We start from the raw sequence: 22,965 nt of genomic DNA, 5'->3' as shown, positions 1-22,965 counted from the left end.
AAGACAAGCAATAAAAAGAACTTTTCATTTTGATACTAAAAACACATCGCCTTAACGGGTGACGCTGGTGTGCGCGAGTCAGCCACATCCCCTTCACACCTCCTAAGCTCTTTTCCATTCACGAACATGTTCTATTTACTCGAATTTGATGAGGCTGATCCGATACTGCTAAAAACAGGTGTCAGCAACAAGCGTCGCGTGCAGCAAAGTGAGACCCATTGTTCTATTCTGTCAATCAAGGATGTCGGAAAATAGCAATACGGAAGTTTTGCAAGTGTCACGGTGAACAACAGAGAGGCGTCACTGTGCATTGTGCCGCAGTGATTGACCGCCTGAGGCCGCCACTGACATCGATGTTTTAATCATAGCCGACCAATGACTACTTCAATTGTACAGAATATAACCAGATTGAATATATTGTCGTAAAGTGTGATCAGTTGTAGCTACCTTGCTGTAGCTGGAGGTTTTGCCTGGATATTGCGACGGTTTAATCATTGGGGCTCTGCAAATCACCGGCCTTTTTCTGTCGTATTGACTGCGTAACCGACCGACGCTAGCTCAGCTGTTTGTCGCTTAGTTTGGATTCGCAGTCATCCTTCTTTACCGTCATTTCAAGTTGAGAACGCAGGGTCGTGATTATGACAACTCGTTGAGTCGTTGTCGCAGTCACAGCCAGATTGACTACATAAAACACCATATGCATTGTTTCGACATACACAAATGACATAATGTGTCATAATTGTAGTTCTGATCTCTCACTCAACTCGCTCACGTGTGCTTCACCTACGGCACTCCGTGTTCTACTTCGTGCGCCCCAGAAGAGAATGTGTTTGACATTTGCTCACACCTTTCAACAATAAAATTTTCGATAGTCATTTACCAAAGCAAGAATAAAAATAGGGCATCACTGTAGCTGTGCAAACTTTGGTACTACAGGAGACCAAATGACCTAAGATCTCACGATATTGGACATGTGGCCGTCATCCCTGTGTGAACTCTAACGAGAAAAATGAAATTCCGATTTAAAAAAAATAGCTGTAGAAACTTTTCTTTCATTAAGCGCTCAAAAATTATTACACGCAAGTAGTAGATCAGAAGAGAATTTGTAAAATTTTAAAGCTCGAATTTCACCGAGGTTCAAAAATGAGCTCACCGAGGGGTGCTTTACCGGTGTCATGCCATTCAAGCGACTAAACGATGCACGAGGCAACACGCTTAGCGTACACAACAGTTTACGAACACCTTTTTACTTACCTAGATCCTAGATGCTCGATATTTTTAGAGAGAATGAAGGAGTCGTTTTTGAAATCTTCAACAAGTTGACTTTTGATTGCGCGGGAGAGGCAGAGCTCGAGACAGCAGCCAGCAGCTACCGGAAGTTGTACACCAAAACATCCTCGATTGCTACCACTGACATTCTAACGTGAAGAAACGATGTCATAAAATAGCATGCAATGGTGGTATTTTAAGTTGTGCACAGAAACACCTAAATACATTGCTTATTATCGATTCTATTTTTATTTAGAGAAATAATTTAAATGTAATTTTCATAATTCTACATAAAAAAAAACTTAGTTGTACGAGGATGTACCCAGAAGTCATTGCGCGATTGGCGCTATATAAACAGAGTCGACAAGCCGCGAAGTACAAATCTGTTCCTCAGTAACAGCGTCTACAAGAAGATCTCTGCAAACAGCAAGTTATCACGCCAAGTCATCATCGCCAGCATAATGCAGTCGTCGCCAATTTCCAGCGAATGGGCGTCATCATCGCCGAGTCCTGGCCGAGATCGCGTGCAAGATGAAGAGGTGGCAATCAGCAAAAATGAACTTCGGCGCCTGCTGAAAAATCAGGAGGAAATGTTGAAGAAACAGCAGCTACTAGAAGAAAAAACTGGCAATCGCTACGCAAGACCGAAGGAAAGTCAGACCATCGATCAAAGTGAAGGTAAGGATTTCCGAAATGAATTTTTACAAGTGTCGAGAGTCATTTTCGCCAACCCTTACCAATAGTTCCATATTCGATCCCAGTACGGTAACTGGTCGATTCGGCCCAAAGTTTTTGTCCTCTGGTTTTTCCAGCCCCCATCCCCAAGTCATTTCGGCACCTCAACCAAAGTCGTTTCGCGATACACCTGTTTCGATTTTTTTCAAACTATTTAGTAATTGACTGACCGCCACATTCGTAAGCCTGACCTTTGCGTTCTGACCAATACTTTTATGTGCATTTTGTGTGAATTTTGCCGTGTGTTACGGCATCACTTTCAAACTTTTGCCGTGTCGGCGGCTATCGCTATCGATAAACTTAGAAAAACAGATATATGAAGATGAAATGAAGCTTTTCCTTACGGGCTCTTACCATGTTCTCACAAAGATTAAAGCACGTACGTGATATGGTTGGCACTATAAATTTTAGTACTTTTTACGCTCAAGCACTAGTTCTGACAGGTAGCCCGTGAGCGGTGGCGAAACGTCTTGTGGTGCCGAGACGACTCGGGGCATGAAATAAGGAGACCGCAACGTGTAGAAAAAAATCCCAGCAATCAATTAAACTCACTGAAATCAAATCGCGAGAATCGTTTGTACGCATCTTTATCTTTTGAGGTTTACGTTCTCCGTGAATCACAATATCTAAAAGTTAACTTAGCAGCGAAAAATAACTTATAAGCGTAGAATCTCGCCCGTCCCTACGCATCTGCTTTACACTGTTGGAGGGATAGTATTTGGTAGTGTAGGCAATGAGTCATTTCAGCATCTCAAAATTTCTGGCCCCAGGTTGTTTCGGCACCGCACCGTGACCCAAGACGTTTCGGCATCCGTGTTTCGATTTGTTTTACATTGATGTAAAACATTCATGGTTTTACGTTGTTTTACCCTCAAACCACAGGCGGCAGATGAAAGTCCCCTGGGGTGGGGAGGAGGCGCTTTTTATGCAACGGTTTACCTTCTTTGATTTTATTAATTTTGACTATGATTAATATCTACTCCTGACTGTCTGACTGTGTTTTCAATACATACAATACCTTATCTCCTCTTCAACCAGTGCACATTTCCTGGCACTCTAATTGCTCCGCAAACATTGGCAACTTGTTAATGACTGCGCTTATCAGCGGATTAGCTTATTAAGTTAACACCACAGGCTGTGGCGTTGACTCAATCACTTAATCCGCTGATACTGACAGCAGATTAGCAAGTTGGCAATGTTTATGGCGCAATTACAGTGGCGTATACACTTGTAAGTTGGAAGGAGATAAGGACTTGTCGGTAATATATAAGCAGTCAGACGGTAATATATAAGCAGTCAGACGGTGTGGAGTCGAAATCTTTTATTTGAAATACCACAGTCAAAATTAAGCGGATTAGCTTATTAAGTCAACACCACAGGCTGTGGCGTTGACTCAATCACTTAATCCACTGATACTGACAGCGGATTAGCAAGTTGGCAATGTTAACGGGCAATTACAGTGGTGTATACACTTGTAAGTTGGAGAGGAGATAAGGACTTGTCGGTAATATATAAGCAGTCAGACGGTAATATATAAGCAGTCAGACGGTGTGGAGTCGAAATCTTGTATTTGAAATACCACAGTCAAAATTAAGCGGATTAGCTTATTAAGTCAACACCACAGGCTGTGGCGTTGACTCAATCACTTAATCCACTGATACTGACAGCGGATTAGCAAGTTGGCAATGTTAACGGCGCAATTACAGTGGTGTACACACTTGTAAGTTGGAGAGGAGATAAGGACTTTCGGTAATATATAAGCAGTCAGACGGTAATATATAAGCAGTCGGACAGTGTGGTATCAAAATCTTTATTTGAAATACCACAGTCAAAATTAATAAAATTACTTGTTGTTTTAAAGAAGGCAGTCAGACATTTTGGAGTTGAACTTTATTTGAAATATCGCAGTCAAAATTAATAAAATAAAATAAGGTAAACCGTTGCACAAAAAAACCCCCTCCTACCCAGCCCAGGGGACTTTCGTCTGCCCCCTGTGTTCAAACTAATGTAAGGTCGGAATTGAGTTACCTATGACCTGCACATTAATGTGCATCCTTATTTTTAGCTGTGCTGTTTTTGCACCCAGTCCTCTTTAAAATTACGTGTTGGCCTTTTAGTTCGTACAGTTTCTTATCATTTTCACATAGAGATTATACATTACCTAGGCATGGTTACTGTTATGATTCGCATATGTGAAGAATTAACTTATTGTTGATAGTCTGTGAGTGTTTACCACAGCATCCTTATTCTGTTCATCTCAAACTTTGATGTTTTTCTTCTCACAGAATGCAGTTCACACTGTATACAACGGCCTGGTAGAGAGCGGTCAGAAGTGGGACACAAGTAAGCCGTTAGTATCCATTTAATTAAGTTTCTAGAGTGCATCCTTATTTTTAGCTGTGCTGTTTTTGCACCCAGTTCTCTTTAAAATTACGTGTTGGCCTTTTAGTTCGTACAGTTTCTTATCATTTTCACACAGAGATTATACATTACCTAGGCATGGTTACTCTTAGTGATTAAAGTGTGGCGTTGACTCAATCACTTAATCTTACTCTTCATTGAATGTTCAGTGTCACCAATGATTAATTGTAATTTGTTTTCCCCTAGTGAAAATTCCAATACCTTCCCAAATTATGATACTTATGATATTTGCCCTCAAGCAAAAGTGGATAACCCTAAGACAGTGAAATAAATGTGTTTCTTAGACGGTGTTCTTACCTGAAATGTAATTGTTCTGTACCTCTGACTGTACTGTACATGTGGATATTTGTACGGCACAAGGCTGGTGGCATTCAGTGCAAATGACAATGTCTACCAAGTACCTATTGCATGATTGATGTCTTCAATGTGGAATTTAAATTGTATGGACCAATTAGTGGAGAAAAGTCTGCCTTGTACTTTTCATGGTTGCTTGCCAGGGTCTGACTGTTGCCATTATTCTTTCAGATTTGGTCACGAACTTAATCGCAATGTTAATAATGACATAAAGAAAGCAGTAAAGAACCAGCTTGAGGAAGATGAAGCTGTCATTCAGGGTGAGTTTAATCAAATTATAATGTGTATCATTGGAGAAAATATTTGCTTGTGGTATGTTGTGGAATTTTCAGTTTAAGACAAGATGATAGGATGATCATGGATAGATCATGAGCTCAACAGTGCAGTATTTATAGACATACAGTCAAAGTCAACTTCATGCATAGAGAATTCAATAACACACATAGAAATAATGAAATATTAATAACTAAGATCAAATGTTTACTTTCATTAATACCTCAAATTAACCATAACACCTTTTTTTCCAGTTGCCATGAAGACGTATTTTTTTACAAAAAGGAAAGAAAAAAAGAGGGAGGCTTCTGGGAAGGCAGAATCGTTTCGAAGAAAGCAAGCAAGGAGGCAGAGAAAGCAGCAGGTAATATTCCAAGTTGTTATGTTTACGATTATATATAAGTTTTGATTCATATACATATACTGTCTGAGAAGATAAACATTTATGAACAATGATGACAGATTTTTAGCAGTCTGTGTCTGCCTCATTTACCATAGTGCAATGCCAAAATCCGATAACTCCCGGTGGAAATCAGATTTGCTTCACTGCTAATATATTATAGAATTATCTGGCCCAGTCATATTGTGTTTAGTATAATGAATATGCTGCAGAAGTATTATTCGACTCGAGAATGAAATTATATATATTTTTCCTTACAGAAATTAATGAGAAGAAAAGAAACTCTTAAGAAGTGCTCATCGGTTGACGAAGAGACAAAGGACAAACTGAAAGCTGTTATGAACACCATGTATATGTCATCAGAGGATACAGATTCATTGGCGGAGTTTGATTCTTCTGACGACGATTTAGGAATAACGAGAAAAGCCAAACCGCTGCGTAAAAGGCCCCTGCTCTGGAGAGCTAAGTTTTTAAATGACACTTTTTCAATGCTAGATAAGAGACACGAAAGAAAATTGAACAAAATGGGGGTGGTTTTATACATGACAAGGAGGGAGGGCTCTGCATCCACTAGGCCATTGCCTGATGGGTCTCCTTCATGGGCAGTGAGGAGTTCACATCTGGAGAGGGACAATGAGTAAAGAGGATGAGGTTGTTTTAATTGAACGCAGTAGTATTAATTTGTTTAGTTTAGTTATAGTTTAGTTATTTTTGTAGTTTAGTTATAGTTTAGTTATTTTTTCTGAAATACAAATCAATGAGATTGTTTTTTGGTTTTTTTTTTCATGTAAATTAAACGGTTGAATTTTTAAAATTGAAATGTTTATTTGCTGTGTGGGTGAGATTGTTTGCTTGTGTTTCTACTTGATAATCTTTCCTTGGTGTTTATATTAGTATAAGTGTTTACTTTTGGAGTGACAATCCAACAACATTTGTCCAGGTTGAAATATGAGCGCCCAATGACCACATTTGCCAAAACTTAGACCCCTGTTAAATATGGGTGAAAGAAGCTACTTTTACAGTACTGACAAATGTGTCAATTCAAACAACATTTGTCCAGGTCAAAATATGAGTGCCCAATGACCACATTTGCCAAAATTTAGACCCCTGTTAAATATGGGTGAAAGAAGCTACTTTTTGAGTACTGACAAATGTGTCAATTCAAACAACATTTGTCCAGGTCAAAATATGAGCGCCCAATGACCACATTTGCCAAAATTTAGACCCCTGTTAAATATGGGTGAAAGAAGCTACTTTTTGAGTACTGACAAATGTGTCCATTCAAACAACATTTGTCCAGGTCAAAATATGATCGCCCAATGACCACATTTGCCAAATTTAGACCCTGTTAAATATGGGTGAAAGTAGCTACTTTTACAGTACTGACAAATGTGTCAATTCAAACAACATTTGTCCAGGTCAAAAATGAGTGCCCAATGACCACATTTGCCAAAATTTAGACCCCTGTTAAATATGGGTGAAAGAAGCTACTTTTACAGTACTGACAAATGTGTCAATTCAAACAACATTTGTCCAGGTCAAAATATGAGAGCCCAATGACCACATTTGCCAAAATTTAGACCCCTGTTAAATATGGGTGAAAGAAGCTACTTTTAAGTACTGACAAATGTGTCAATTCAAACAACATTTGTCCAGGTCAAATATGAGCGCCCAATGACCACATTTGCCAAAATTTAGACCCTGTTAAATATGGGTGAAAGAAGCTACTTTTACAGTACTGACAAATGTGTCAATTCAAACACATTTGTCCAGGTCAAAATATGAGCATCCAATGACCACATTTGCCAAAATTTAGACCCTGTTAAATATGGGTGAAAGAAGCTACTTTTACAGTACTGACAAATGTGTCATTTCAAACGTCATTTGTCCAGGTTGAAATATGAGCGCCCAATGACCACATTTGCCAAAATTTAGACCCTGTTAAATATGGTGAAAGAAGCTACTTTTACAGTACTGACAAATGTGTCATTTCAAACGTCATTTGTCCAGGTCAAAATATGAGTGCCCAATGACCACATTTGCCAAAATTTAGACCCCTGTTAAATATGGGTGAAAGAAGCTACTTTTAGAGTACTGACAAATGTGTCAATTCAAACAACATTTGTCCAGGTCAAAATATGAGTGCCCAATGACCACATTTGCCAAAATTTAGACCCCTGTTAAATATGGGTGAAAGAAGCTACTTTTAGAGTACTGACAAATGTGTCAATTCAAACAACATTTGTCCAGGTCAAAATATGAGTGCCCCAATGACCACATTTGCCAAAATTTAGACCCCTGTTAAATATGGGTGAAAGTGTCTACTTTTAGAGTACTGACAAATGTGCAAATTCAAACAACATTTGTCCAGGTCAAAATATGAGTGCCCAATGACCACATTTGCCAAAATTTAGACCCCTGTTAAATATGGGTGAAAGTGTCTACTTTTAGAGTACTGACAAATGTGCAAATTCAAACAACATTTGTCCAGGTCAAAATATGAGTGCCCAATGACCACATTTGCCAAAATTTAGACCCCTGTTAAATATGGGTGAAAGTGTCTACTTTTAGAGTACTGACAAATGTGCAAATTCAAACAACATTTGTCCAGGTCAAAATATGAGTGCCCAATGACCACATTTGCCAAAATTTAGACCCCTGTTAAATATGGGTGAAAGAAGCTACTTTTAGAGTACTGACAAATGTGTCAATTCAAACAACATTTGTCCAGGTCAAAGTATGAGGAGTAAATTTCTACCTTTGGCCCAATTTTACTTCTCTGTTTATAAAGGTACAAGTGTTAATATTGTAGGATGCAATTACGTCTTTGTGTTAACACCATCCACCTGGTGTATTTATCATAGGTATATGCTCTCCTTTTCCCTACATCTTACACCCGTGTAAACCTTGGAATATTATTACCTTTTAGAGTGGATAAAGTAACTAAAAATGTGACCCTATGCCATTATGTCAAAGCTGCAAAAAACTATGATAAATATTCACATTTTTCTTCACTTTTCAATTACAATCAAAAGTGGTACTTATGTCTCCTGCTCCCCATTGGTAAAAGGTGTGAAAAATATTTTAATGTGAACAATGGTGTATGAGGTATTATGAGTTCAAACGTATTACTTTTACATACTTTGCTGAGTACTTTGCCTACCCAGTTAAAGTAGCCTTTTAGTACAGTGTACGCTATTACAGCCAATGGAATAAATGCAAGTGAGCTCGGTAAGAGGTGAACAAGAACGCATCCCCCGGCATGCATGTACGCCCATTGCAATATTCTAAATAAGGCAGAAAACAATCTAATTGGACTCAGACAGTTGACGTCGATTTTGGCTTCAGGTGAAATCAGGTAAATTAGCTAGTCAAAAGTCAGTACAGTTCAGTGAAGGAATTCCGCCTCGCTAAGTTTGCGTCTCTTGATGAAACAGTGTAATTGTTAACGAAGCACCTATTTTTCTATTTCTCCTTATCTATCTATCTATCTATCTATCTATCTATCTATCTATCTATCTATCTATCTATCTATCTGTCACACCTGAGAGTTGACAAAAATTTGTTTGAGTTGTGCTAGGCGTGACTATAAGAAAAGTATATTGTCAAACGGCATGAAAGTCTGTGCCTAAACTGACAATTAAAATGTTCCTCACTTTCGTTCCACTGAGACCTCTTAACCTGGTCGCGATAGTTCGCTCAGATAGGTGGTATTTACTTCTAAATGTACAATACAAAGCGATCTCACAATTGTATCAGTTGGCATAAACAGTTCCGCCAACAACAATATTTATTACTAAAGAATAAATCAACAACAACAGCCGGTATTCGCAGATACCCCTTGTATTGTACAATGATTGACAACTCGCTAACAATTATAGCAAAGATTGACAGTAACACATCAAAGAAATTGTTTCTGTGATGTCACAACTTATTGGAATAACACTGAAAACATGATAGCTATGTGCTAGTAAGCCTTAATGTCTTTGAACTGGCTGTACTCACAACACATAGAAATACACCAGTTCTCTGTTCATATGGTGTGCACTCAAAACAAACTCAGCAGTCTAATAGTGACAACTCTACAGTATTTCCGGTCACTATGACAAATAAAAGTTATCTCTACCTCAAAGTAGGAAAACACTGTAGTAACTTTACAAGTGTACAGAAAATAACAGTAGCTTTAACTCTAAACTGATACTCGAACAATGCAACAGTTCAGTAAAATTCAGTAAACACTAAACGTCAACCTGAACTCAGTTGTAGTTCTATCAAACTAATACAACAGTATTTCAGTGTCAGACAACTTGTACAAACACTCATACTATTCTAAGCCTTCTTGTAGGGAAATAACAATCGCCCACTTTTCGAACCAATTTCACCCACGATCCAAACTATAAACGTCCCTCCAAGCGGCGAAGAATCACTCATACAAAATCGACTTACACTCGTGTGTGTGTGATTATTAAAGCACGATTTCGATTCCGCCGAAAGTTCGGATTTGTAGGCAAAGTTTACACAGTTCGAAGGACGAGAATCTTTGTTGTCCTACAAGCGTGTATATCTACTAAACCTGATCGTTACTGTTCCTTGACGTCCGGTCCGGTGGCGCGGCGTAGCGTTGAAGGTGCACAGAAGTTCCATATAGGCTGGTGAGTTCCCATTCGTGCCCAAGCTTCCGGCCTATCCTTTCACTCGTAGCTACGTCACTCGCCCACACGTGGTCTGGGCTCGATGGATCGTTCTGTCAGAAATTGTCTCTCTTACTACAAATGAATGCTCTCTAAATGTTCTTGAGTCTCACCCATACTAGATGGTGTGATGTTCGAGTCAGTTCCAACGTTCACAACGTCGAAACGGAAAGTTTGAAATTCGACTGTACGACAAGTCGCGTCCGACCCCATGCCGTCTTCAAGCTTCTTCGTCTACGTCACCAGACATATGACATAATATACGTATATACGTCACAGCCTGCCAATCATTGGTGATTAGCAGCTCAAACTTTCTAGGCTAGTTTTCTGTTTTCTGGCTACCGCACAAGACCAGCAATAAGTTCTTGAATTCATCATCTCAATCCAGATGTACACAGATTTATAGAGTCTATGTCTCCAACAATATAACATCGCGTATCCTCCGAGCAGTCTGATCGATATCATTATTTCGTAAGTGTACTGAGTGCACAAAACACATTAACTCAATCATACGTGTAGAAATTGTCTGGCAACATATGAAAGTTACTTTTTCTCTATTGATAATAAAAATGAGTGAAATCACACATGTGATACCCTCCCTCCCCAAAGCATGTCATCCCTTATCCTCCAATTCCACCATCGGTCGATAATCGGCCGACTGGGAGTGTAAGGGGAGACATGCCAACAACCCTCCCTGGAACTGCCCCTACATGGAAATATGTACCACACAACTCTTTACAGTGGCTTTGACTACAATAGCTAAACTTCATCTTAATACGGACCTATAACATTGCGGTCTAATAAGGATGCGTTTGCTCTTCCTTGACAATCTGGAAGTCCCACCTGCAAGTAACCACCCTAGTATATAAGGTATACCAGGTAAGCCCCCTCAGGGGTGAGGTGTAAATACATGCAGTAGAACAGTTACATAATACGAATGTTCACAGATATGACCAAGGGTCATCCAAGGACAATCCAGGAGGGCACTGTTGGAGTGACTCTACAACATTACACTGCTAACCCTGCAAGCAAAAGAGACTGAAGCCATATAGGGTAATGAATGACTGGCTCCTCTGCTGCAAACAGTCAGTGTTGACTACTCCTAAAAAGAATACTGTAAGAAATTCTGTAAACATAAAAGAACAAAACAACACATAGACTTTGGCAAACACGCAGGCTAGCGACTTCACAGGTTGCCGCCGTCTTTATATTTATGCTGCGCATATTTGTTTGACCAATCTCCAACACGCCTCCACATCCAACCCGTACCAACACATCTCTGGTACTCTGTAGCCGACTCGTGCCATGGCCGACTATCTCTCCGCCGCATGTCACACTGTCCCCCAGCTTGCTAAGCCATATGAGAAGGATAAACGTCAACTCGAAATCTTGCAATTACGCTAAACGATAGCGTGTACGGGAACAACGCAGCAGGGCGAGAATTCCACCTAACACACCTGGTGGTAGGACCCTTTGAAATACTCCATCACAAACGGGCTCCTCTTTACATAGTAGCAACATGGCGCACACACACACCTGTACATGAATTGGCGAGTGGAAGCGGTCAATGCATAACTTAAAATCTGTTTGATAACATCACTCTATAGTCGTCCATGGCTGACTGTCGGTAATGGTATATATCGCCAGTCTGATAGATATGGGTTGTTTCCCAAAATAGGTGGCTTCGGCTGTGAAGTCGGCATGCGACGAATCTCATCCCTCTTGCAGACTCCAACATAACTTGGCTTTCTCTCAGAATTTCTCCTGGCAGCCAGCTTTCTCGCAGAAAGTTGATGACTGTACACTTCTCTGTTTCTCAGACCAGGTAACTCTATTCTCGTTCTAATCCCTTGGACCACAGGGTAGCAAGGCATCTGAAGTGGTTCACTTGCCACCAGTTCATTGTTTGGCACAAACACTGGTGCTTCTGCATTCAACCCGTGGTCGACGACATATCTTGTATTACTGTAGCCATAATACTGTGGTTTCTGTCGATTTCTCGTTGGATACCGTCGTTCTGTAGCTGTGTCATCTGCTACTTCCGTTTCAACCTTGACGCTAGGGGAATCAGTCACATCTTTATCATGTTGACTTGGTTCCGACGCCTGACTGGTAACATTCACCACATCCTCTTCACAATGCACAGAACTCACTGCATCACTCTGGGCAGTCGTATTCACATTTGGATCGCTAATATGGGTGTCTGACATATCTTTAGACTCAGCACTCTTGTCATCAGTACCACATGACATGGCGGCTGTGTCTTCTGACTGAACATCTGGTCCTGCCATTCCCACATTGTCCTCGGGTAGAGTGGGTAGCAACACATTGCTGTTCAGGTTGTAGTCTGACGATGCTCCATCCATCTGTGTTGACTGGTTCTGTTGCTCATCGCGAGGTGGACTGATGCCTTCTGTATCACCATCAGAATGTGACTTTTGTGCGGGTGAATTGACTCCTGGCATTTGTACTTCTGTGGGTCTTCTTGGACTACTTCGTCGTACTCTTATTCTCTGAGCCCAATTTTCATCACTGGAAGAACTTTCACTTTCTGCGTCGCTCGGTTCTGCAGCTGCTCTATTTGTATGTCTAGTCGGAGTTTGTATGCGGGTATTTTGCCGAGAGGGTTGTCTCCTTGGTACGCGCATAGGGCGATCTGGAGGAATTGCTGGTAGTGCGTAGCATGGCATCAGTAAATTACGATGGACTGTCTTACGCTTCCCTCCAAACTCTGGCTTCAGTACGTAGACTGGGATGTCAGGGTTCACCCTTTTCACGACTAGATAAGGACTGTGTTCCCATTTATCAGCAAGCTTCTGTTTGCCTCGGATAGACACATTGCGCACCAACACACGATCACCTGGTTCCAATTCAGCTTCTTTGGCCTTCTTGTCATACAGGTACTTATTCTTCTGCGCCTTGTTTGCCATTCTGCTGCCCGCTATCCTGTAGGCCATTTGCAAGTCCTTTCGCAGCTTCTCCACGTACTGGTCATATGTCCCCTCTGCTTCATCAGTAGGCTCTAACCCAAGGTATAAGTCTATCGGCAATTTCGGGTGTTGTCCATGCATCAAATACCAGGGGGAATAACCTGTGACCTCATGCGTTGTGCAGTTGTATGCATGAGTCAGCATTTTGACTTGTTGAGCCCAATTCGGTTTCTGTTCTGGCTGCAACGTACCTAACATGCCCAGTAACGTCTGGTTAAAGCGTTCCACAATTCCCGCACCTTGAGGGTGGTATGGGGATGAATGCGACTTCTTCACGCCCAACAAGGTACAAAGGTGAGCAATCAACCGACTCTCAAAATTCCTCCCTTGATCGGAGTGGATCCTGGTAGGGATGCCAACTTCCTGCAAGAATGTGTCCATCAAGACCTTTGCAGTTGTCTTTGCAGTTTGATTTCTAGTCGGCACTGCTATGGCATATTTAGTAAAATGGTCTGTCATGACCAAGATATCCTGGTAACCTCCTTTTGATCGCTCGAGGGAGAGGAAGTCTATACACAGTAACTCTAAGGGCATCGTTGTCAATATCGGCACCAAGGGAGCAACTACACGACCTCCAGCTGCAATCTTCCGGCGTGTGCACCTCTCACATCGACGGATTCTGTTGATGATGTCATCTGTCATACCCGGCCAGTAAAATCGTGACCTCATCAGTTCTATACTACGCTCCTGGCCTAGATGACCCATCTCGTCGTGTAATGCATCCATGGCAGTCTCTCTATGGCTGGGTGGTAAGTATAGCTGGTACACTGTCCTACCGCTCTTTTCTGTTCTTTGCCTGTAGAGCACACCATTACGTAACCGATACTTCTTCCATTCTCGCAATGCTGCAGACACTTGGCGAGTCTCTGACGCACGTTGCTGACGGTCAGGTGGTTCACCTCTTTGGACATAGTTGTATATCACGCCGATCGTCGGATCTGCCAGTTGTAGATCCTTCCACTCAGCATGACTAATGGTGGGTAATGTCGTAGTACCTTCTGGCACCATGTCAGCCAATGTCTGGACATTACATCTTGGAATTTTGCCGATGATTTCCATGGCTGGTACCATGGGGACAAGTTTACTTTCAAGAATTGCCACGACCATCTGGCTGCTCATTACTGTTGTTTCTTGAGGGGTTGGAGGGACCCAATCAAGCCAGTGAGGATGTCCTTCTGCATCTGTTGAGTATCCCGACTGTGGTTTCCTAGAGAGCGCGTCTGCGTCTCTGTTGAGTACTCCACGACGGTATTCAATCCGAAAGTCATAATCTGCCAACCTTGCCATCCAACGATGTCCAGTAGCATCTAGCTTGGCACTGGTGGTAACGTACACGAGGGGATTGTTGTCAGTCAATACCAGGAAATGGCGGCCTAGCAGCATGTCAGAGAACTTATCCGTCACAGCCCACTTTAGCGCTAAAAACTCCAGCTTGTGGGCTGGGTATTTCCTCTCACTTTTCGAGAGCCCACGACTGGCATATGCCACTACTCTCTTTACATTTCCCTCGTGTACCTGGTATAGTGCTGCTCCAAGCCCTAGTAGGCTTGCGTCAGTGTGCAGCTCGAAAGGCAGTGAGTAATCAGGATATGCGAGGACGGGTGGGTTTGTGAGACGCTCAACTAAGGTGTCGAAAGCCACTTGACACTTCTCTGTCCACACAAATTCTGGTGGCTTCTGTCGTACCATCTTCCCGCCCTTCGTCCTTTGTTTTACGTAGAGTCCTGTGGTCAAGTCATTCAGGGGTTTCGCGATTTTGGAGAAACCTTCTACGAATCTGCGGTAATAGCCACACACTCCCAGGAAAACTTTGACTTCTTTAGCACTGCGGGGTACAGGCCAGGTCTTAATTGCTTCAGTCTTCGCTGGGTCGGTCTTCACCCCCTCATGTGACACAATGTGTCCCAAGAAGCTGACCTCTCGCCGAAAGAACTGGCACTTAGAAGCCTTCACTTTCAAGCCATGTTTCTTCAATCGCCTGAGTACCTCATCAAGACGCTGGCAGTGTTCCTCAAACGTTGAAGCGAATATCACAATATCATCAAGGTAGACTATACACGTGCGATTAACCAAGTCTCCGAGGCACTTCTCCATTGCACGCTGAAAGCTGCTAGCACTGTTACACAGCCCCATGGGTAAACGGAGACACTCGTAATGCCCAACCGGAGTCACGAAGGCTGTTTTCTCGATATCATCTTCGTGCATCAATAGTTGCCAGTAGGACGACTTGAGGTCAACTGTGGAAAACCAGTCGGCTCCTTTCAAGCATTCCATACTTTCCTCGATCCTTGGAAGCGCGTAGGCGTCCCGGATTGTCTTGCTGTTCAGACGTCTATAATCAATACATAGCCGGGTTGTCCCGTCTCTCTTCCCACTAAGACAATCGGCGCTGCGTACGGCGAGTTGGACTCCCTTATGACGCCACAATCCATCATGTCTTGTATCAATCGACGAAGCTCCGCGTACTTTGCTGGCGGCAGTCGACGATGTCTTTCTCGTGTAGGTATGTCGTCTGTGAGTCTAATGCGATGTTTCACAAGGTCACACTTCCCAAGGTCTGTATCGCCAGTAGAAAATGTACCCAAGTTCCGACGAAACAAATCACGCACCACTCCAAGACGTTCCTTGGACAACAATGTTGGGTCTAGGTCAAATTTAACACCCTTTATAGTAGTGCCTTTAATGTCATCACATGAGTCACTGTTGGTATCGGCCTGGATACTGTTTACGGTTGCATCCAGTCTACTCATAGGGACACTCTCTACAGTTGTCACTGCGTTGATTTCCGCGATAACACTGCCAGGTCTGATTGTTATGTTGTGGTTGTTGCCATTGTATAACCTGACAGGGACTGTAGACTGATCCACTTGGCAACGCATCGCTGTAACAACTGGACTGGCCGTTGCTGCACAGCTGGGTGACAATGCTGGTTCGACGCTGACTATATATTCATCATTTGCAGTTGCGCCTGACAATTTGCCGGTCACGATGACGCTACTTTCCGGGCGAATCGTAACTGGTCTCTTCAGAAGAGCACGTGCCGACCCCACATGGCCATCCTTGCCAGCAAAACGGTACCTGGACTGAATTCTGTCATACGCTCGTCTTCCTTGGACCGACATCTTGTCAACTTTATTGTGATTTGATTTTCTGATGACTGCCGCAGCTCGCATACATGGTTCTAACACATTCGTGCCAAGTGTTATGGGTATCCGGTCTCCATACTCGGTGTCGGGGACAACTATCACCAGGGCGTCCATCGTCTGTTCTACGCCATATATCGCTGACGGCAGTCTCACCTGTACTTCCAGGATCCCCAACACTGGAACTGCCTGATCAGCGGCTCCAAGTATACGCAAATCATCAGCTGATGCTTCCAGTGGGCGGTCCGAAAAGTGTTTGTCATAAAACCACTTGCTCAAAGTAGTAACTTGCGAACCTGTGTCCATGAGGCAGCGGGCATCATGGCCATCCACTACAATCGCCTCTTCATATGCTGGTCCAACCACTCTGCGGCGTATATCTGTCTGCATCATCCGCAGGGTTTGGTCAGTTGTGTCTACATGCGACGGTGTCGTTCTGTCATCTCCGTTTGATGCATGATACCATTTTCTACGTTGTAACCGCCTGCGGTGATACCTAGCAGGTGGGTCACGTTCCGGCCGAACATTTTTGGTTTGACTCCTGTCAGACTTACGGGCCTTGTTATTTGACTTGCCAGATGTCGACGATGTTTGTTTAGAGTCATCTTTGTTTTGTGGACAGTCCCTGGAGAAGTGTCCTCCCTCTCCACAGCGGTAGCATTTTGAGCTCTGTTGCTTGGGGTTTGGACAGTCTCGCACCAGGTGGCCCACATCGCCACATCCGAAACAGCGTCGAGGCGCCCTGGGGCTAGCCGCATACTGTCTATCTGTTTGTTGCTCAAGTCTGGGTTGGTTGGCATTGCTAGCGGAGCTTGAACCCTGTGTGCCATACTCCAAAGTGGAACTTACTTTCGCCTCTAACATGTCCAAGCGCTGCATAACCGAATTCAGAGATGGCTCAAGTTGTCGGGCAAACTCTCCAGCTGTACCGTCTATGACGTCCTCTTCAGAAAGCAGTGTCCTCTTTGAGTTGTCTGCTATCTCCTCGTCTTCATCGGCAATCATTTGGTGGGCAGCAGCTGATCTCGAACGCGATGTCGAAAGACGGGGCTGTCTTCGCTCGCGGACTTCTTCCTCAGCCTCTCGTGCAAGCCCTACCATCTCGTCAAAATCATCAACTTGGCTTACGCGATGACGAATACTGTCCCTAACGCCTTCGTCTCGTAAACCTCTCCAGAATGTGCTTCTCAGCCGTTCATCCATCGCTGACTTGGGTATACCACCCTTTCGCTGTACCTTATTCAATTCCTCCTCCAAGCGGTTAGCGAAGTCGGCTATACACTCATTGTCTCTTTGAAGACCCTTACTATAGAAGTTTGCTAGCAGGGTTTCTGCTGATTGCACATTACCATAGCGTTTGCGTAATTTCCTCAACATTTGGTCAAATGTGACTGTAGGTCCCATTCCATCAACTAGTCAGACCGCACCGCCTTTCAATGACGCTCTGATAGTTCGTAACATCGACATGGCAGACTCTTTATTTCCATGTATGTACGTCATGACTTCCCCTTCCCATGTCTGGAAGTCCACGTCAGACTTGCGATTTACATCACCAGAAAATGTACTCAACTTGTGTTTGTCCCCCAAGTACACCGTTGTATAATTACCATCGCTGTCTCTGTAAGTCGTAGGTGTAACGTCAGCAGTTTGCCACTTCTTACCACACAGGCCCATGGTCGTCTTTTCTTTCTCTAATGCACTGTCTAGACGAGCAATTTCGTCTTCAAACAAGTCTTGACATGAAGAGGCAGGTATGTTGTACTCTCCTGTACTCGGCCTTGTTGATCGGGAGCGCGAAATCTCCCCTGTAGCAGGTGTGAAATCGGGCGATCTGGATCGGTCTGGTTGCGTAGGCGTACTCTCTGCAACACGAGCTCCTCCTACCGCACCACCAACTCCATCAGCAGCATCCCGTTTTCCTTCGCACACCTGTACTGTTCTCTATGCTCCCAATACGCCGTGCAATTTCCTGTTTTCTATACCTCTCTTCTACTTCTCCCTGTATGGCTGTCTTCCAAGCCTCTCTTGCTTGTCTTTCATCCGACAACCATTGCTCCTTTGCTTGGTTTAACCGTTCACTCTCTTCAGCTCTCCATCTTTGTTTCTCTTGCTCTAGCCTGAGTGAAATCTCTCTCTCCATATTTGTTTGGGTAAAGTCTTGTGGCTCACCAGCTCTCCTACCAACTGCTGTGTCTGCTGATGAGACGGACGACACTCCTGGCAAGCGCCTCACTCCCCGGCCAGCCATGCCCAACGAACGAGGGGTTGTTTCATCCGATGCCATTCTAGTCGTTGTGCAAATCACAGTTGCAAATACAAGCCACACGCACAGTGACATACAGAGCACACAACTTACAGTAAATCACTTTGAAACTTATGTAATACTATACACTTGATAATGCTATGAAATGTTAATATCCTTAACATCAGACAAAGCTGGTTAAATAATTCTTTTATCAACTGTTTACCACCTGATCTGGATACTGGGCACAACCTTTTTGTTAGTTAATGCCCCACGTTGGGCGCCATTTATATGTCACACCTGAGAGTTGACAAAAATTTGTTTGAGTTGTGCTAGGCGTGACTATAAGAAAAGTATATTGTCAAACGGCATGAAAGTCTGTGCCTAAACTGACAATTAAAATGTTCCTCACTTTCGTTCCACTGAGACCTCTTAACCTGGTCGCGATAGTTCGCTCAGATAGGTGGTATTTACTTCTAAATGTACAATGCAAAGCGATCTCACAATTATATCAGTTGGCATAACAGTTCCGCCAACAACAATATTTATTACTAAAGAATAAATCAACAACAACAGCGGGTATTCGCAGATACCCCCGTATTGTACAATGATTGACAACTCGCTAACAAGTATAGCAAAGATTGACAGTAACACATCAAAGAAACTGTTTCTGTGATGTCACAACTTGTTGTAGAAACACTGAAAACATGATAGCTATGTGCTAGTAAGCCTTAATGTCTTTGAACTGGCTGTACTCACAACACATAGAAATACACCAGTTCTCTGTTCATATGGTGTGCACTCAAAACAAACTCAGCAGTCTAATAGTGACAACTCTACAGTATTCCGGTCACTATGGACAATAAAAGTTATTACTCAAAGTCGGAAAACACTGTAGTAACTTTACAAGTGTACAGAAAATAACAGTAGCTTTAACTCTGAACTGATACTCGAACAATGCAACAGTTCAGTAAAATCAGTAAACACTAAACGTCAACCTGAACTCAGTTGTAGTTCTATCAAACTAATACAACAGTATTTCAGTGTCAGACAACTTGTACAAACACTCATACTATTCTAAGCCTTCTTGTAGGGAAATAACAATCGCCCACTTTTCGAACCAATTTCACCCACGATCCAAACTATAAACGTCCCTCCAAGCGGCGAAGAATCACTCATACAAAATCGACTTACACTCGTGTGTGTGTGATTATTAAAGCACGATTTCGATTCCGCCGAAAGCTCGGATTTGTAGGCAAAGTTTACACAGTTCGAAGGACGAGAATCTTTGTTGTCCTACAAGCGTGTATATCTACTAAACCTGATCGTTACTGTTCCTGACGTCCGGTCCGGTGGCGCGGCGTAGCGTTGAAGGTGCATAGAAGTTCCATATAGGCTGTGAGTTCCCATTCGTGCCCAAGCTTCCGGTCTATCCTTTCACTCGTAGCTACGTCACTCGCCCACACGTGGTCGGGGCTCGATGGATCGTTCTGTCAGAAATTGTCTCTCTCACCATAAATGAATGCTCTCTCAATGTTCTTGAGTCTCACCCATACTAGACGGTGTGATGTTTGAGTCAGTTCCGACGTTCACAACGTCGGAACAGAAAGTTTGAAATTCGACTGTACACAAGTCGCGTCCGGCCCCATGCCGTCTTCGAGCTTCTTCTTCTACGTCACCAGACATGTGACATAGTATACGTCATAGCCCGCCAATCATTGGCGTTTAGCAGCTCAAACTTTCTAGGCTAGTGTTCTGTTCGCTGGCTACCGCACAAGACCAGCAATAAGTTTTTGAATTCGTCGTCTCTGTCCAAAGATACGAAGATTTATAGAGTCTCTGTCTCCAACAATATAACATCGCGTAACCTCCGAACAGTCTGATCATTATTGTGTAAGTGTACTGAGTGCACAAAACACATTCACTCAATCATACGTGTAGAAATTGTCTGACAACATATGAAAGTTACTTTTTCTCTATTAATAAAAATGAGTGAAATCACACATGTGATATATCTATCTATCTATCTATCTATCTATCTATCCATCTATCCATCCATCTATCTGTTACCTGTCTGTCTTTCGATCTAACAAATATCTGTGTACCTATTCTGTCTATTTACCAACCTACCTAACAATCTATTTTAATCTTTCTATCGATCTATCTTTTCTATCTTCACGAAAGTACAGACAGACACACAGATAAACCACACACGCGCGCGCACACACAATATATATATATATATAGTCCTATTTAATAATTTTAAACGTAGATATTTTGATGTTGGCCTTGCGTCTCTGTGCATCGTGTTTGCTATGGAAAATCATTGGCAAGTTTAAGTTGCTGGCCTATTTTAATTTTATCCATAGTTCTTGTCGGCGAAAATGCTATGCAATGCAATAGGTAAAGTTGGTAACAAACATTACTACCTAACTACTTTTTTGCCGATTTGCGAGGTTAGTTAAATCGTATGGTGTACCGCCAACCTTGAAAGCTTTCCACATTTCGCCAGTGGATCAGTGGATTCACAGATTTGATGTTTTCCTCTTTAAGTAGTAATAGTCAGAGGATTGGATTGTTCCAATAAATGATTCTTTCTGATGTTAGTTGATAATAATATCAGATGCAATAAGATACGATACTTTCATTCGAGCGATAATGGAACATTATCGCCGTGATGATAGCGTCCATTTAACAATGGACACGATGCTTTGCGTTTTCGGCTTAGCAGAGATCTATATGCTTTGATAACACACTGACGCCGCAGTGCAGTGTTCTACTAGGTGATGTCACAGACAAATTGAGAAACAGTTTCTCTATTTGTCTGTGGTGATGTGATGATGGAAGGTTCAACCCTGTAGCATCGAATGCACAGGATGAGGAGTACACATGAATTGCGTGGAAGGTAAATGGTTTCCAAGGAGAACGTTGATTGTTTATAAACGCTCTGCTTTCGCATCGAGCACATTAATTTCCTACGAGGACATCTCGAAGAGATTACACCCCCCCCCCCTCCTCTCTTCTCTCTCTCTCTCTCTCTCTCTCTCTCTCTCTCTCTCTCTCTCTCTCTCTTCTTCATGGCTGTTACAGTGTTCGCATGACATGCACAAATGATGGCGGGGAATTCGGTAGACCTCACTTTCATGTTTGCCCGGAATTTCTGATTTGAAAATGTGAGCACAGCGGTACGCATGCTGCATTTCTCAAGCGATATTACCATCGGAGGATGACATGTTTGCTCAAACACTCTTTGACAAGAGAGATGGCTTTTCGTTCTTCATTGTATACGCATACCTTATATCTCTGTTAATATACCATCATGATTTCCTTTGGTAGTCTGTGAGTTTCTGCGGATAGCACGAGCTCTATTTGTTTAGAGGATTTATTCCTCGTGGAGTGGACCTCTGCGAGTGGATGCTGTCACAGGGTTGTAGTTGAGAACGATTTGTAGACAGTTTAGGAAAAGTCTGGCAAGACATCCTTTACCTTTCAAGACTTTCAAGAAATCTCGAGAAATTATTGATATCATCAGTCACGCTGGATTGATGTACTGTGGTGGTTTCATGATCAAATGTAACATAACCCAACCATTAGCAACCCATCGACAGTTTGCTTTGGAAAGGTAGTTGCATAAATTACTTCAGGATTCAAGATTTCCGACATCCCAACTGTCAAAACCTCTCAGCATTGGAGGAAAGTGTCCGTGTGTAGTGCGCCAAGTCTGTTTTTATCGGTTCTGGAGAATGAAAGATTGAGAAAATAGATATTGATATCAAGAGGTATTGATTACTATCAAGCAATTGCCGCTGACCGGTAAACTGTTTACCATGTTAAATCCTTTGTCGACCGAATGACGGAAGGCGCGTAAAAGTTCTGACGGCATACCTTTCTTGTGTCGCATTTGTTGTCTGTAGCGAACTGGAAGGAAAAATACAAGGCTTCAATTTTGCATGTATCTGTGGAACACTCTCACACCTAACATTAATGATTTTGCTCTGGAGAGTAGACGACCATGAGCATCATTTTCAATTATCTTGAATACATTTTGTTTCAAGTGGTGGAGTGCGATCCGATAGAAACGGATCTCGAGAATATGTAGAGTGATTCGTTTCATGAGTGCTGCACCCTTTTAGGCCGCGGAAAGCCTTGAGCGTTCATTACACTGATTGAACACGATGAGTGGGTAAATTGTAGGAGAAATGTTGCAACGACAGGGAATTAGACCTTTCACTGAGCCAGCTATGTTTTGCAAAAGAAAATAGTAAAGTAAATTGCATTTCATGACACTGTAGTAAATGGGTAAACGCAGACATCCCTACGGTGCGGAAAATTCTTTTAACTTGAGCACGTAACTTTGCGTCCGGCAAAAACCATTGAAGGGTCTCAATACAAACACTATACACCACTCAATGGAGATGTGTTTCCAGATCTACACGCACCGGTTACA

The 22,965-nt window shown here is 42.6% G+C and overlaps 2 protein-coding genes across 4 annotated transcripts in view; both read left to right on the top strand.

Moving 5' to 3' along the window:
• LOC139114051 (calcium-activated potassium channel subunit beta-4-like) overlaps positions 1-22,965 on the top strand; it is an 86,323-nt gene that overhangs the window by 25,391 nt on the left and 37,967 nt on the right. The gene's annotated exons all lie outside the window — the stretch shown is intronic.
• Positions 4,399-6,249, top strand: LOC139114880 (uncharacterized). Its single transcript, XM_070676812.1, has 3 exons — positions 4,399-5,039; positions 5,307-5,416; positions 5,713-6,249. The coding sequence occupies exons 1-3, from the start codon at positions 4,841-4,843 to the stop codon at positions 6,091-6,093; spliced, it is 690 nt and encodes a 229-aa protein (XP_070532913.1). The 5' UTR covers positions 4,399-4,840; the 3' UTR covers positions 6,094-6,249.

Source organism: Ptychodera flava, chromosome 16, assembly GCF_041260155.1.
Source record: "Ptychodera flava strain L36383 chromosome 16, AS_Pfla_20210202, whole genome shotgun sequence".
NCBI classification, from domain to species: Eukaryota; Metazoa; Hemichordata; class Enteropneusta; family Ptychoderidae; genus Ptychodera; species Ptychodera flava.
The sequence above is the reverse complement of the archived record's forward strand: the minus strand, read 5'-3'. Positions and strand labels throughout refer to the sequence as shown.